Raw genomic sequence first — 16,193 nt, 5'->3', positions numbered from 1 at the left:
AAGATACAAAATTCCTTATGATTTATGCAACATCTTTCAAATACATAAGGGACTGATGTTCAGAAAAGTCAGTGAAGACATCATTGCATGAAAATCTGAGCCTGTATCTACACTGTATGTACTCAATGCGCCGTGGCATTTGGGGTCAGAGTCTACTCATAGACAAGGATAGCAGGGTGGATATTAGGATGACTGACTACGATAAGATTTCTAAATTGGTACCTAAGGAAAGAATAAGGAAAGAGTTAAGGATACCCAGACCTCTTTCTGACTCGAGGATGAATTCTCTTATGTTAAATCATCTCTCAATGTAAGTTCCAAAAAAAAAAACAACTTTATGGATTTTCCCCTACAGATTCTGGACCTTTTGCCTCATTCTACTCAATGGATCCCTTATGGCTCAATACCCAGCACCCCCTCTGGGAATTTTCCACAGCCTTTCTAGCCTCAAAGGCAGCTAGGGGATTCTTGGTCAGTGTGACCACTACACAGGAATTCAGGACACTCTTTTCTACTATCTTTACATCTTCTTTCACTATTCCAGTGATGTGTTTTAGCAAAGGCGTCTATAGTTCCCATACCCGAATATAGCCACCACCCAGGAATACTTTCAGAGGTAAAAATGCAGACTGTATATGTCCTTCTAGTCTCAAGGAACACAGAGACACATTGTGTGACTGATCTGGGAAGGCTTAGAAAAGATGAATTTTCTAAGGTGGGGTATTTTCCTAGTGACTGAATTCCATAAAGTTGTGCAGCGGAGGCTGCACAGAGGTTTAGGCCTTTATGTGACTGATGGGGAAGGAAAGATCGTTGAAGCAGTACTATTAGCTCTCAGTTTTAAATAACTGACAGGCACCTTAACATGTCATTCAGTTAAAAACAGTTTGTTTGAGTTGGGGCATGCCTCACTTAAATATTGGAGAAGGAGATACCATAGGTTTAAACAAATGCTTCTCGCACAGCTAGTAAGAGGTGTAACAAATAAAACTGGCTAACTTCAAAGCCTCCCAGAGTCGCACTTCACTGAAAGTTGCTAATGAGGTGAGTTTTGATATAACTTGTCCATTTTTTGATATTTTTTGGACCTTTCTCCATGAACAGAACTCAGTAGTGATGAATGGCAACTCTGCCCAGCCTTTGCAACCACCTGTCAATTCTGGGGCCTCTGCAAAATGAGAGTTTGTTTGATCTAGATAGGACAGTTGTAAAAATAATGTGCTTACATGAACAGGGAATGGGGGCCCAGAAGGCCTCAAATCTACAAAAAGAAACTACAGGAAACTAAGGAATGCAAAAAGTGTGAGAAAGAGTCTGGCCCAGGAAAAACCGCAACAACTGGCTATCCAATAGCAAAAAGTCAGCCCTAAAGACATACATACAAGAAGCAATAAATACTTATACATATACATATATATATGCACACACATACACTTACATATACATATATATGCTTGTAACAGCAGTTATTGAAAAAAGAATACAGGAATTTGAAATGGATCAAGGATGAGTATATAAAGGGTCAGAAGGGTAAAGGGAAGGGGAAATGAGGTAATAATCTCAAAAAAGTAACATTTTTAAGTGCTTTGCAAACAGGAGAGCAGCTCCCGTGGAAACTACATTCATTTTCACAAAAGCACATTTGTTTACTCTTAGAGCTACAAGATGTTGGAGCTGGAAGGAATCTTGGAGACCATCTGTGCTCTGGCTAGGGTATATGAAACCAGCCCCAGTGAACCGGGGCAGCATTGTGCTTTGATCAGAAGAGAGGAAAATATCACAAATTTGATTCCATCTTCCATACTTGAGGTAGTTTTCCCAGTTGAAATCATGACCACCCCACAAGCCTGCAAGCTAACTGACAGACCCTACATCTTGTATATAAGAAAAGGCTATCCCCCGGCTTTTCAATTTATGTTGGTTGTTATTCACCCATTTGTCTTGTCTACAGGCGCTTGCTTGAAGATAAGCTGGACCAGGTACCAAAGGTTTAAGAAAATATATGAGAGAAAAAGGCTAAAGAGTAAGAAAATTCTATCCATCATTTTTTCCAATCCTTGAAAAGTTGGGAAGAGGCAGCCATTTTTAAAAACATAAACTTGGGTTTTACTTTTTTTCTAGTCATGAAACATTCACATTTAGTTATGTTTTGTATTGATTTCCTTTTCATAAAAACTCCTAAAAAAATATTAGATATTGCTTTCTGTGGCTTAACTTGGACAACCTGAGAACTGAGTACTTTTTGTTTTTGATCTGGGTCTTTCTAGCTAAGTTGTGCCAAGAGACTAAATCATTTTCACTTTCTACCTTCTCCATAATCCTGGAGTCTGAATGTGTCCAGTCCAAAGCCTAAACATACAAATTGAACTAAGCATTCGTGTATATACATATATGCACATAATTGGCTATGTGCATTCTGTATCTGTGTCTTTAACCATCAGTGAGCTCATATAAGGTATTGACTTATGTTGTTGAGTGGGCTAGCAAGCTAGCTAGAGATACAGAAGCCAGTCTGCTCTATAGCTCAAATATGCAGACGGTTTATTTCTTCTTCAGGGAAATCAGTCTTTCTTCTATCAAGGCCTTCATCTGATAACATGAGGCCCACATACAATGTGGAAGCAATGTATTTTACTCAATGTCCTAGTCTAATGTTAGTATTTAAAAATACCCCAACAGATATATTTAGAATAATGTTTGTTCAAGTATTTGAATATGACATCTTCCTCAAGACAGCCTTGTCAGTTAACCAGTATGAGAACCAAGGCTCATCTTACCCAATAACTTGAAGTACAGGAGAGGAGAAATGGAAATAGCAGTTGTCGGTACTGGATGTTGAAGATAAGCTGTGCTAGGTATGAAAGATTTAAGAAAAATGTATAAGACCAGGGGATGGGAGCAAGGAGATGGTCCAATTGACTAAGTGCCTACTGTGCAAGCAAAGTGACCTGGGCTTGGATCTCTGATGCCCATGTAAAACAAGGGTATGTTGATAGATATTTATAAGTCATGGAAGCTCTATTTCCAAAGCTTCCTGTATGATTGAAATGTAGCTAAGTAGATCAGAGAGCATCTTTTTCCTAGCAATTGCTTACTGCTTTTATAACATTAAGAGGAGTCCTTATGAATCTTTTAATTTTCAGAACCTTCCCAATTCTTACGTATTAATGAGACTGCATCAATTTGGAGGAAATAACATTTCAATGTAGACAAAATAGCTTCAGGACAGCAGGTATCAATCTTTGACTGTAAAAATGCCATCAACAAGTTCATGTGTTTGAACACTTACTTGATCCCTAGTTGGTGGTGCTTGTTTTGAATAACCATTAAGAGGTGAGAAACAGGTACTGGAGGTTAAGGAGACCTTGAGATTATAGTTTTCACTTCCTCCAACCCCAGTCTCTCTGCTCCTTGTTAAGTATCATGCACAAAGCGGCTGCAGCAAGCTTGCACAGCTATAGGTAGAGAGCCTCCAGTCACAGTATTTCCCTATCATCATTGATTGTACCCTTTTAAACTGTTAACCAAAGTGGATCCTTTCCCTTTTAAGTTGTTTCTTGTTGTCTGAGGCGTCTGTTCTGTCAAGTTCTCACAGTCATTAAGTCCCAAAGAGGTCTACATTAGTTATTAACTGATTGTCCTAGTAGCTCAGACTTATTAACTCTTATAACTTATGTTGACTCATTATTCTTGCCTATGTTAGCCACATCGCTCAGTACCTTATTCAGAGAGGTAGTTACATCTTGCTTGTTCTGTGGCTGGGTCACGACTGTAGACTGCAGAATCCTCTTCCCAGAATTCTGCTGTTCTCATTGCCCCATGGGGACCAGAAAATTGATGAACCCAATGAACTTTCCCACCTTCATGATTCATTGGTTGTATTGAAGCAATAATTGCTCATTGCTGCAATACAACCTGTGAACATCCACTGGTTGTCTTGTCTTCCTTGCATAGATCTACAGTGAGTGAGTAGTGCCAGGAAGAAATAAGGGCAGAACCTGGACCCTTGGGGAGTCTTAAAATGGGTCCAATCATCTCTAGGTTGCTGAGGACTCCCTGCTTAGATAACCTAAAGAAGGGCTACCATCAGAGCAGCTATGTAGGCCTGCAGAAATGTCATCCAAGCAATAAGGTTGATAAACCCATCTCTACATAGCACACTGACTAGAGGTCATGTTTTTAAGGGAGATAGTTCATGGACCTGGAATATCAGGCATTATTATGAGAGTTCAAACATGCTTTGTGGCTTTGGAAGATCATCTAAATGCTCTGAATTAATGTCTATACATATCTACACATATATAAACAGGAATTAATGATAGTTGCTTTCAAACTTGTTAGGAGAAGGAAATGAGAAAGTATAAAGAAATGTCAAGATCTTTTCCAGGATTAGTGTTGGTGCTTGGGAACTGTATTTTTTTTTCTAACACAGATGAAAAGTGTCTAAAAAAATTAAAGAGAGTAAGGGATATACTATTGAAATCTGAACCCAAATCTATGCATATTTTAGTGTAGAAAAGCATCCAGAAAACACTGTATGCAAAAAGCAGTGGGTGGCAAATTAGTTGCACAGTTGAGAGCTGAGTCTGTGTCTGGGTATCTTCTTCAGGCTACATGTCCTAACCTGCCTGGTATCTGGAAAACGGCATGCCTCCATGCCTCTGTAGGGTAAGTTGACTCGTTGACTCTCTCTCTCTCTCTCTCTCTCTCTCTCTCTCTCTCTCTCTCTCTGTGTGTGTGTGTGTGTATGTGTGTGTGTGTCTGTCTGTCTGTCTGTCTGTCTGTCTGTCTCTCTCTCTCTCTCTCTCTCTCTCTCTCTCTCTCTGTGTGTGTGTTAGTGTGTGTATATCTGTCTCTGTCTCTCTCAGTCTCTTTTTGTTTTATCTTCCTTCTCTGTCTTCCTACTCCTTGAATTTCTGCTCTGCCCTGCCTCTCCATTTCTGTCCTGTTTACAACCCTTTTCTATAATATTTTCTTCTATTACCGAGTGTGATTTTTTCCTCTACCTATTTTCATCCCCCCTCTTCCTCCTCCTTCCACATCCTTTCTTCTCAAGGATTAGGTCTCTTCACCTCAGACCTTAATGGTTTATTCACACCAAGCTTAACAATCTCTCGTTGTTAGTCAGAAGGAGGTGGCAGCCCCCTCCTCTCCCTGCATTCTGGGCCCTGCAGAGATGCTCCTATCAAGCACCATCTGTTGCATTCATTCAAGCAATGGTTGAATATTTTGCTGCTGCAGGGAGGTAGAGCTTAGCAGGTAACCAAAAGTAAGGTGTCTTGTTTGGACAATTTGATATATTAATATTGTGAGAGTTGTTGAATGGGGTCAGGAGGGGTGGAGATGAGGAGCATAGAGTGCAGGATGACATCAACCTGTTTCCATGAGCACTGCCACCCTAAGCCTGTCTGGGCTCTTGCTGCTGTCGCCAAGTTAAGAGCATCCAAACAGATGGATGGGATTTGTGACACTGGGATCAGGAGCCCTTGCAGTTCACAGGAGAAAAATTTCTCTGTGTGTGTGTCGTCCTCTGAAATAATTAGTTAAACTGATATCAGTTTAGGAAAAATCAAACAGAAATAACAGAAGAACTGACAATCAGGAGTTGATAAGTGTTGGAACCATGAAAGGGGCATGGGTAGTACCCCAGACAAGGCTCGGGTCAGATGAAGAAGCATGTGAAAACAGGATTGTAAGGAGAATGCCATGAGGGGGCTTGCTGTGGAAGTGTAGGCAAAATGAAGGTCATCAGGATGGAAATATTGAGATACCAGAGCGAGTAATATCAGACAACCAGCATAGAATAGAAACAAAGACAGAGAGATGGGTAAATGACTTTATTGATCCCTATAAAAACTGGAACCATGAAACAGAAGACTGTAACAGAATCAGTATTACCTAATATTCTAGTCTCTGTCAGAAAAAATGTTACATATACAAGAAGGGAAAAGGAAAGAACTACTCTCACATTCTTCTTTCTAGTATCCAGCCAGAGCATCCTACTGGCCATGTCCAGCAAGACACTAGATGGCATTAAGCCAGGTGATGATCTGCAGGGTCACAGTAGAACAGATTGAATCTGGCAGAGAGGCAGAGTTCTGGTGGTCCAAAGTCAGGAGTATGTACCCTATTTCACCTACATTGTAAACAGCCTAACTGTGAACAAAAGTGGGATCCCTGTGTATGGGCACCCACAGTATATGCTTCCACTTGTAAGTTTGTGATCACATCCCTTCCTGTCTGTTCAGTTGTCTCTAAAAGGTCACAATATTTTGTAGTAGGGAGGCCGCTTGTTAGGTCCTGTCTGCTTAGCAGCTCAGACATAAAATAATCACACAGAAACTATATTAATTAAATCACTGCTTGGCCCATTAGCTCTAGTTTCTTATTGGCTAACTCTTACATAGTAATTTAACCCATTTCTATTAATCTGTGTATCACCATGTGGCTGTGACTTAATGGATAAAATTCCCAAAGTCTGTCTCTGGTGGGGCTACATGGCATCTCTCTGACTCTGCCTTCTTCCTCCTAGCATTCAGTCTTGTTTTCCCTGCCTACCTATATTCCCTGTGCAGTCCCAAAACGATTTCTTTATTAATCATACAGAGGGAAATCCCACATCACCTCCCCTTTTCTGTTTAAAGATAAAAGAAAGGTTTTTAACATTAACATAGTAAAATTACATATAACAAAACAGGTATCTGTTGCAAGGAGGGCCTGCTTGTTCTTTCTGGCTGTTTGGCTAGCTTAGTCCCCAAATAACCACACAGAAACTATATTAATTAAAACACTGCTTGGCCCATTAGCTCTAGCTTCTTATTGGCTAACCCTAATATTAATATAATCCATTTCTATTAATTTATATATCACCATGTAGCAGTGGCTTACTGACAAAGATTTTAACTTGCATCTGTCTCAAGCAGAGGATCCATGGCTTCTCTATGACTCTGCCCTTCTTTCTCCCAGCATGCCATTTAGTTTTCCCTACCTACCTAAGTTCTGCCCTATCAATAGACCATGGCAGTTTCTTTATTTATTAAGCAATGAAAGTAACACATAGACAGAAGGACCTCTTACACTGTTTCCCCTTTTATGTTTAAACAAAAACAGTTTTCAAACAAGAGTTACAGTTACAATATTTATATCTACTTTATCTTTTATCATAACTGAGGAAAACTATAACTATAAATTCTTTAACTCCATCAAAGACTCCAGAAAGATATAATATTACCTAAGTAAACAGGAAGTGCTTTGTAAGCAACTTCTAAAATTCTAGAACTGACAGAGACATATCGCTGTCTAGACAGTCACCCAAAGTTCTTCTGTACTATTGAAGCATCCAGTCTTCAGCCCAAAGGCCCATAGTATCCAGCAGATTTTTCGATGAAGCAGGAAATTTCAAAGACAGTACTGCCTACATTGGCAGTTTGCCAGTCACTTTCTTCTGTATCCTGCAGACTGTCTCACAGATTCTTTCATGAAGAAGGAACCCCGAAGGATCAGCTCACCTTTAGGCAGGTTCAGCAGCCATTTCTGTGTGGATCCCGCATGTCCAGTTCATCTAACAAACTCTATAAGGAGCCTCTTCAATTCCCATCTTCCTCTTGAATTAATTGGTGCTGCCAGAAGCAGATATATCTCATTGTCATGAAAAGTCCTAACTTCTTAAAACATTTTAAATGCCATATTCTGAAGGTCTCTGAAAGATTTGAAGAATACTGAAATATATGTCTATACATCTAAAAAAAACTAACTGACTATAAGCTTGACTATTATAGATGATTTTATTAATCTATATTCCTTAATTATACATTACATTTTTAAATGAACTACACAATCATAATATCATAATCAAGAGCAGACATATACATATAACAAGGCTGACCTTAAATTTGTATCAATAAACCAAGATCCATGTCAATGCAAATCTCTATATTGTATCCTCCTTTAAATGTAAAAGAAACATTTATAAACCATATTTGGGAATATGGGTCTAGTTTTATCCATACTGCTTCCTGCTGTTTGGGGGGCACTGTTAATCAGGTCTTTCATGGTGCATCCTATGTGCTAGGTTCATCTCAGTCAGCAGTTGGGTAAAGTAATTTTTTGAGGGTGTTCATGGTGACCTTTCAGTGGATGTGGTCTATTAAACCATATTTGTCTAGAAGGAATCCACAGAATCTCATCTTCTGTGGAAATAAAAGAAAAGACTTTTTTTCCAAAGCAACATATCCTTAGACCCAAATTTGGAAGTTAAACCTTTAGAACATATATGCTGGTTTAGCTTAGCAGCCTATACAATAAAATTTCTCTCTGTGCTTAGCTCCTTTACAGTCAAAAAATTCAAAGAAAACACAGTAATATGCGTAATTCAGACTCTCTGTGTATTTTCTATCTTTACATGACATATTTTTTTACTCAATTTAATCTATGACTGTCTGTGCTCTGTATCTTTAAAGACTTTTTAAAAAATGATTTACTTCTTTTCTAACTCTCTATACTCTTTTTCTTCTCTCTCCTAAGACTACGCACATTTATCCAATGCTGTGACCCATTTAGAGTTCTTTTATTTCTGAATCTGTCTTTATTGCACCACCTGTAGTTCTTTACTGTCCTGAGAGTTTTTAAATGGTAAGCAACTTGGTTGCAGTGGCTGGATGCTGGCTCCACCTCTCTCCACCTTTCGGAATGGCCAGCACTGGGACTGCCAGGTAGGAACCATGCTCAGCAAGTTAACTCTGAGAATGAACATGCACCACATAAACCCTCTTTATCTGAGTAATAGCTAAATATGCCACTTAGAGCACGGTGTGTCCTTGAAATACCTCAGTGTATGACAGCAGGAGTCTTCTATACTCTCCTGCCTGTGCACCTTCCCAGGCAGGGTGGGTATTGAGCTGTGACATGGTCTCAGTTACTTTCCCAATCAGGCATACAGGCACCCAGGTCTACAAACCCCATTCAAGTGTTCCATAGCCAGACCTCCAGAAAGAGTCAGAGTTTGCACCATCAGCACAGCACAGAAAGCTGGCATTTCAAAACCATGGCTTTTTTTCCCCCCTGCTACCACTTAATCAGGAAAACCTCTCTTAAGGAGCCACAGCATGCCACCAGCAAACAAAGACCATTCAGGAAGATAAATACAGCTAAACTTTGTTTTTTAGGGTCTAGAGTTCCTTTTCAAGCTCTCTCAGGTTTTAAATGGATTTAGTCCACCGTGTTGGCCCACCATCTTGTAGTAGGTTCCTGTCTGCTCAGCAGCTCAGACACAAAGTAATCACACAGAAACTGTTTTGATTAAATCACTACTTGGCCCATTAACTCTAGTTTCTTATTGGCTAACTCTTACAAAGTCATTTAACTTATTTCTGTTAATCTGTGTATCACCATGTGGCTGTGGCTTACCAGCTAAAATTCCCAGAGTCTGTCTCTGGTAGGGCTACATGGCTTCTCTCTGACTCTGCCTTCTTCCACGTAGCATTCAGTCCAGTTTTCCCTGCCTACTTCTATTCCCTGTGAAGGCCCAAGACAGTTTCTTTATTAACTAATAAAAGCAACACATCGACAGAAGGATCTCCCATACCATTTCACCTTTTCTGTTTAAACAAAATATTTTAAATAAAAATATATTCATGTTTATTTTTGTCAAACGTGGTCCTCATCTCACCTAGGCACTATCATTTCACAACTGTGTAAAGCCAGAAGAAGAGGAGCCAAACTCATTTCTCCCCTTTCTTTTGTTATCCTTATAACATCACATCCTGTTGGTATTTTACATCCAATATAATGCTCAAATTTGATGACATCTCAGTACTCCCTATTCTCTCCATTGTTTCCTCTACTGCTGGATCTCTGCCATTGCTATCCTATTCCAGGCTACTCTCAGCTCACCCTTGGACTATGTTCTACACTGTGTTCCTTGGTGATCTTCTTTCACTCTTGCTCTTTTCCTCCTCTCTATCCGTCTCTCCGTCTCCCCTTTTCACTGTATAAGCATGTGTGTGCACATATGTGTGCCAAGGTTGGAGGAGGACATAAGGTGTCCTGTTCTATCACTTTCCAACTTACTGCTTGAGGGTTAGGGCCAAGGTTAGGTTAGGCTTCTGATTTCATCCTTTGTATTATCCCACATGGGTTGCTATGATTTTATTTTTTTAGATTAGTAGATAATAATTTTCTGCTATAGTCTCTTGTATCATCATTTACCATTAGATTCCAGTACAAGTTTGCTATGCAATTCGCATTCATAGCCAACTATTAAATCATATTCATCATTCTTCCAGTATAATAAACATTACAAGGGAGTTTTGTTTGGTTCTTCCAAAGGGATGTCATAATAAAATACTACAAGCAAAGATTTTATTTTACAGACTTGTGGCTGAAATCCCAACATTCTGATGCAGCTTCCTTGGTGAGGCTCTCCTTCCCAGCCTGCAGATACTACCTTCTCTCATTCCTGAAGTTTGTCTCTCCTTTTCTCCACCCCTTTCTTTTTTCTTCTCCTTCTTTTGGGACTTCAAATCATGGTTTCTTCTGAATATTTGACCTTAGTCTAGCATTCTCTTATGATTTGGGTCAAATTAGCCTTTTCTCAGTATACTGAGTTAAACTTAACATGATACTGCTTCTCAGAATCATTGTAACCAACCTCTGGTTAGAATAGAAAGCCTGTAAGTAGAATCTCCTTGGATCACCTTCATAGACCTGACTTGAGATATCTGGGGAGTAGACAGCAAAAGATGTAGGTGAGGAAGCTAGAATGTCACCATATGGTTCATTTGCATTGTCAATTGTGTTTCTTAGCAATCTGATTCTCCCTATCCTAGAAGATTGGGCTTCCCACAGAACCTAATATCCAAATATACCCTCAGGTTTTGACTTACCTTGCAGATACATCTGTCTAATTTAATAAATTTTTTTTCTGAGAAAACAAGAAGTGGCTCTTAAGAAGTTGGGGGTGGTGAGATTCTCTGTCTGATCTGGAGAAATCTGCCCAAAGAAAAATGAATTTCTAGTGCATGCCATCTCATGGTATCAGGTGGTAGGGTGTTCCACCTGAGAAGAAATTCCCCATCCTCTGCAGATGGGATGGAGGGAGTCTGAGTTTGAATATTTCAAAGTCAGGGCTGTCTTTGAGTATTTCTCAGAACAAAGGCACACTGAGACCATTTAGGTGTGTCCTGTTTTTGTCTGCTGCTTTCCTCCCCCTCCCTTTGATAATATCTCTCATCTTTTTCAAGACTTCCTATTTTTTTTCTTTTATCTTCTACAGTTTCTCTCTGAATTTCTAATCTCATTTTCTCTATTCCCTGGAATTTCCTAGTAGTCTCAATGTGGAAACTGGAAATGAGGACATGGAGAAGTCACCAGTTGTTTGTTCCACCTGGACTGACAGATTTGCAGGCTTGACTTGCACTTGTTAGCATGGAGAATATCCTATGACTCATTTGGAGGCCTTTTTTTTCTTGATAAATTTGGGGTATGGACCATGTTATTGGCATCCCATGAAGCTGTAGTTTCATCACTAATCTATTATGTGACCTTCACTGTCCCTGTCCCCACTCAGGTCACTATTACCCATCGGTGATTTATGCAGAAATTGTAGTCCCCATTTCCTTTCCTGTTTCCATGTGTATTCCCTTTACTTTCACGAGTAATAGTTAGCAAAGAGACTGAATTTACACGTGTTAGCTTCTACTTTAAAGTCATTCAGTGATAAGTCTTTGCCATTTAGATGAAATACAAGCTAAATATTGAAGCAGGGAGTCCTCATGCTCCTGCTTCAGTTCGTACCCTCTGTGTGCAGACTCCATTGCACCCACACTGCCCTCCATTCTCTTACTGAGGGGCCTCACCCCCATGCCCTCCGATTATCACACGTGCTTCTCCTTCACTCAGAACACCCCATCCCAAATATCCTCTCGCTCCTATCCTGCTCCGCTGCCTTTGGTACTTCCCACTCATCATTATGGCATCCATTACTAATAGTGCCTTTTGCCAGAAGGCTGCCTTGACTTTCTGGATGGCTGAAGTACCTTGTTGTTATATTCTATATTTAGAATGGTTGCCAGATATTGTAACTTACCAGATACATATTTGACTGGATTATTAATTACTTGAAACGTGGATTGTACCTAAACTTTCACCATCATATCCCAAGGGCTTCTTCCGGTGCCTAAAATTTAGTAGGTGATAGATAATGCCAACAATGTATATAACCTTAGTCTAACGAGTTGACTTGTAGTTTAGTATCACTAGTAGGTCAACAATGGAGTTTCAGAGACTCAAGGTGGCCAGTCCCAGTCCCCCAGGGACTGAATGTGGGCCAAGCCTTAACCTCAGCCCCATTGCCACCCTGTAGCAGCAGCTGAGGCGACACAGGAGACAGTGGAGTCCCTGATGCAGAAGTTCAAGGAGAGTTTCCGTGCTAACACACCAGTGGAGATCGGTCAGCTGCAGCCAGCCTCGCGCAGTGCCTCTACAGGGAAGAGGAAGCGGAGGAACAAGTCTCGAGGTAGGAGCTCCTGGCACCTGAGCCAGAAGACACAAGTGTGTTCTGTGTTCCCAGATCCTGGGAACCTTCTCCCTCGCCTCCCCTTTGCTTCTCTCCCTTCCACAACTTCCGCTCTGTTAAGCCCCCTTGAAGACAATGGGATGTGCCCCTGGGGTTAGAGATAATCTCTCTGAGACCCATTCTGCCTCATCTGAGGATAGCAATGAACACTCTAAATTTTAAAGTGGTCTCGTAGATGAAAAGGAATATAAGGACAGTTCCTCTTACCAGAATTGCAAGCAGCAGGTACTCTTCTCAAGGTGTTTCTACAAATAGTGCAGCAGAAGCAGAGCATTCTTGTGGAAGGCATGAGAACTGTTGACTGGAAGTCAGCAAGCAGCAAGGACCCCCAGGAATATAGTGGGCGAATCACGTTTTAGAACTCTGAAGAATACAGGATGCACTGGCATCATAGATTCTTCTTTCCATTTTGCAGCTGTGTCTGCTGGCTCATTCCATTAGACTTACCTAAGGTACACTTATCTCATAGTACCTTCTCATGAAATGTCTCCCCCTCTTCCTCCTCTTTTGTCCTCGGTCTTCTTATATTATCATTTCCTCTAACCACCTGTGTGACTTTGTCTAACGGAGGACCCCACTTTCTGTTGTTTGATTTTTGAACCTGCTCTTCTGTTTTTTTTTTTTTTTCAGGCTGTCCAGCGGTCTTTGGTTCATTGCTTTTCTTTGCACCACCTCACTCCTCCATCATAAGCTTGTGTGTTCAAGCTTATGTATATGGCTTGCAAAATTACATAATATTTGTATCTTTACTGCTTCTACTGAATCTGTTTCTTCTGACCTCAACAATTCTGTTTCTGACATCCTCTCTGTGTGTCATAAATAAATAGACTCCCATTAATTATCTTTCCGATTTATTCACACTTAACTTATTTGAGGCAGCAGGTTAAGTGATATAAATGATATATACACCTTATTCAGAAGAACCCTCTTTTAGTAGGTCTAATAATTCACATTTTACACATGGTCACACCAAGACAGAAAAACCTACAGTGGTGTGACAGAGGATGCCCTAGAGCCGTGCTTCCCAGCCTTCCTAATACTGTGATACTTCAATACAGTTCTTTGTGTTGAGGTGACCCCCAACCATAACATTACTTTGCTGCTACTTCAAATCTGTAAATTTGCTACTGTTATGAATCATAGTGTAGCTATGCACAATATCTGATATTCAACTCCTATGAAAGGATCATGACCCACAGGTTGAGAACCACTGCCATAGAAAGTGCCAAGCCAGGAAATTTCAACCAATCAGAGTTCCAAATACAGTAGTTTATTTACCGTGTCCTGTACTTGTAAAATGCTATGTATTTTTCCAAACACTTGAATGGCACACTTTCACAAAGATGTAGTTAATAGTGGCAGTAACAACTCATGATGAAGTTTGTTTGGACGACATCTTGGTCCTGATTTTGTGAAATTTGAATCAGGAGGGTGGAAATGCAGACAAGATCTGCATGTTTATGGGAGACCATTACAGAGGGCATTACAGAGTTCATTTTTGAAACTCATGTGGTACATAACAGTTTTCTTGAAATCACCAATGGTGGTGTAGTAATGCTAACTCAGTCACTTTCAACTTGTATGGTTTTGGAAAAGTCCCCATTTTCTCTCAGTCTCAGTTTTCCAGTTCCATCGAATGGGACTCATTAAACTAAGAATGCTGTATCAGTGTAGTAACGTGGGGAGAATGCTCAGGCAGCATGCATTGAAGTCTATGTTGTCCTGCATGTTTCCCTTGGTTGCAAATTCAGGTGACTTATAAAAATCTTTCCCAGCTTTACCTGTGTATCTTTATTCTTTCAAGTTTACCGAAAGTGCTGCTCTGTCTTCTTTGTTTTCATACCCTTTAGCCTATTTGACCTCAAATAAATCACTTCTCTCTTCTTGAGGACTAATTCCTTCATTTATCTTAAACATCTTTATGTCACCTAACCCTTCAAGACTATCCATTTGATGGTTCACAATTTTTATAAGAAGACTTCTATAAGACTATTGAACAGTTTTTCATATTACATCAGCATTTAAAAATGGCACATAGAATTTTATTTTATTTTATTCTAAAAATTTGACCTTCCCTTTGTAATTTCTCTGTTTCCTATTAGAGGAGAATTTCAAAGTAGGATTGTTAATGAACACACAGCACGGAATTTAGACTCGTAATGGATACTAAATGATCGTTAGTTGGAAGGAATCTCAGCTTTCTAATCAATAAATTTCTAATCCCCAACAAGGCAAATTTTACTTCTTCAAACATTTTTCTAAAATATCTACGTTTGAATCAGATAGCAAAATGTCATCCATATAATGGTAAACTAGAAGGAAATTGCTTACATATCATTTTTAACAGATGTCATACAAAATATTGGCACAGAGTGGAGTTATTAACATTACCTGTGAGAGAACCTTCTATTGATATCTCTTAGCAGGATAAGAATTGTGAAGGCAATTTATTCTCTGTCTTTTAACTGTAAAGGTATAGTGAAGAAACAATTTTTTGAATCAATAAGTATAAGAGACTATGATTTGGGAAATAGACAAGGCAAAGTAATTCCAGATTGTGGAGAGTCTATTTCCTGAATCACCTTATGAACAGCTCTTAGATCTGTTACTATTCTCCATTTCCTAGATTTATTTTTAACAACAAATGCAGAAGAATTCTTAGGGCTGGTTGATTTGTCAATATGCTGAGCATTTAGTTGCTCCTGTACCAGCTGTTCCAAAGCCTGAAGTTTCTCTGTTGTTAAAGGCCATTGTGCTATTCATACAGGTTTTTCTGTTAACCATTTTAAAGGAAGAGCTGTTGGTGCCTTTGGAAGATCAGAAGCTATTGTGCCCTATTCTTGTACAACCTTAATGGTTGATGAAGGTTTTTCTTTTATAAAACCTATTATTTTCCCCAGAAAAATATCTTAACATATGGTTTGTTTCTACGATTGGGGGAATGTTAATCTGAGTATTCCAATGATGTAACAAATCACATCCCCACAAATTCATTGCTATGTTAGCAACATATGGCTTTAATTTTTCTCTCTGTCTTTCTGGCAGTATACATTTGACCCTCTCATGCTCTTTTACCTAAGATAAATTTCCTGTCCCTAAAACCTGAACATTAACCTCCTAAAGAGGCCAAACTGGATGCCACCAGAAAAAAAATTTACTAAAGAGGTATAAAGCATAAAAGGTTGAGAGACTTTAAAAGATAATTTGATAATGCAAATTAGAATAAAAAGTCAATTAAATACAACCTTTTGGACTCATCAAGATAGAATAGATATGGAGTACTTTCTCTGAATTTGTCAAATGCATATGGACTAGATATTATTGATGTATTTATTTCCTGTATGTATTGCATAAAGTAACTATACTTATTATATACACTTTTTCTTATATTAGTTTTAGCCTTCTTTTATAATTTAGAAAAAATGGGAAAGAAAGTAATATAGTATTTGTGTTTTAATAAATAACGCTTGCCTGAAAATCAGAATGCAAAGCAGCCATATAAACCAGGCTATGGTAGCATACACCTTTAATACCAGCAGATACACTAGCTAGCCACAGAGGCTGGGTGGTGGGTGTGTACATATTTATTATATTTATTTTATTTTATTACTTTAAAAAA

General features: G+C 39.3%; 1 protein-coding gene across 5 annotated transcripts in view; it reads left to right on the top strand.

Annotated features, from left to right (window-relative positions):
* The window catches only part of Astn2 (astrotactin 2), a 997,088-nt gene that overhangs the window by 282,417 nt on the left and 698,478 nt on the right, over positions 1 to 16,193 (top strand). For 2 of the 5 annotated variants that reach the window (XM_075947014.1, XM_075947010.1), the window contains exon 4: positions 12,362 to 12,514. The exons of the other annotated variants lie outside the window; for them this stretch is intronic. In XM_075947014.1, the coding sequence (XP_075803129.1) occupies positions 12,362 to 12,514 (153 nt within the window). The remainder of the gene's footprint in view (positions 1 to 12,361; positions 12,515 to 16,193) is intronic. 5 annotated transcript variants of the gene reach the window in all.

This window comes from Microtus pennsylvanicus, chromosome 13 (genome assembly GCF_037038515.1).
Source record: "Microtus pennsylvanicus isolate mMicPen1 chromosome 13, mMicPen1.hap1, whole genome shotgun sequence".
NCBI lineage: Eukaryota > Metazoa > Chordata > Mammalia > Rodentia > Cricetidae > Microtus > Microtus pennsylvanicus.
Note: the sequence above shows the minus strand (reverse complement) of the source record. Positions and strands in the feature narration are given on the sequence as shown.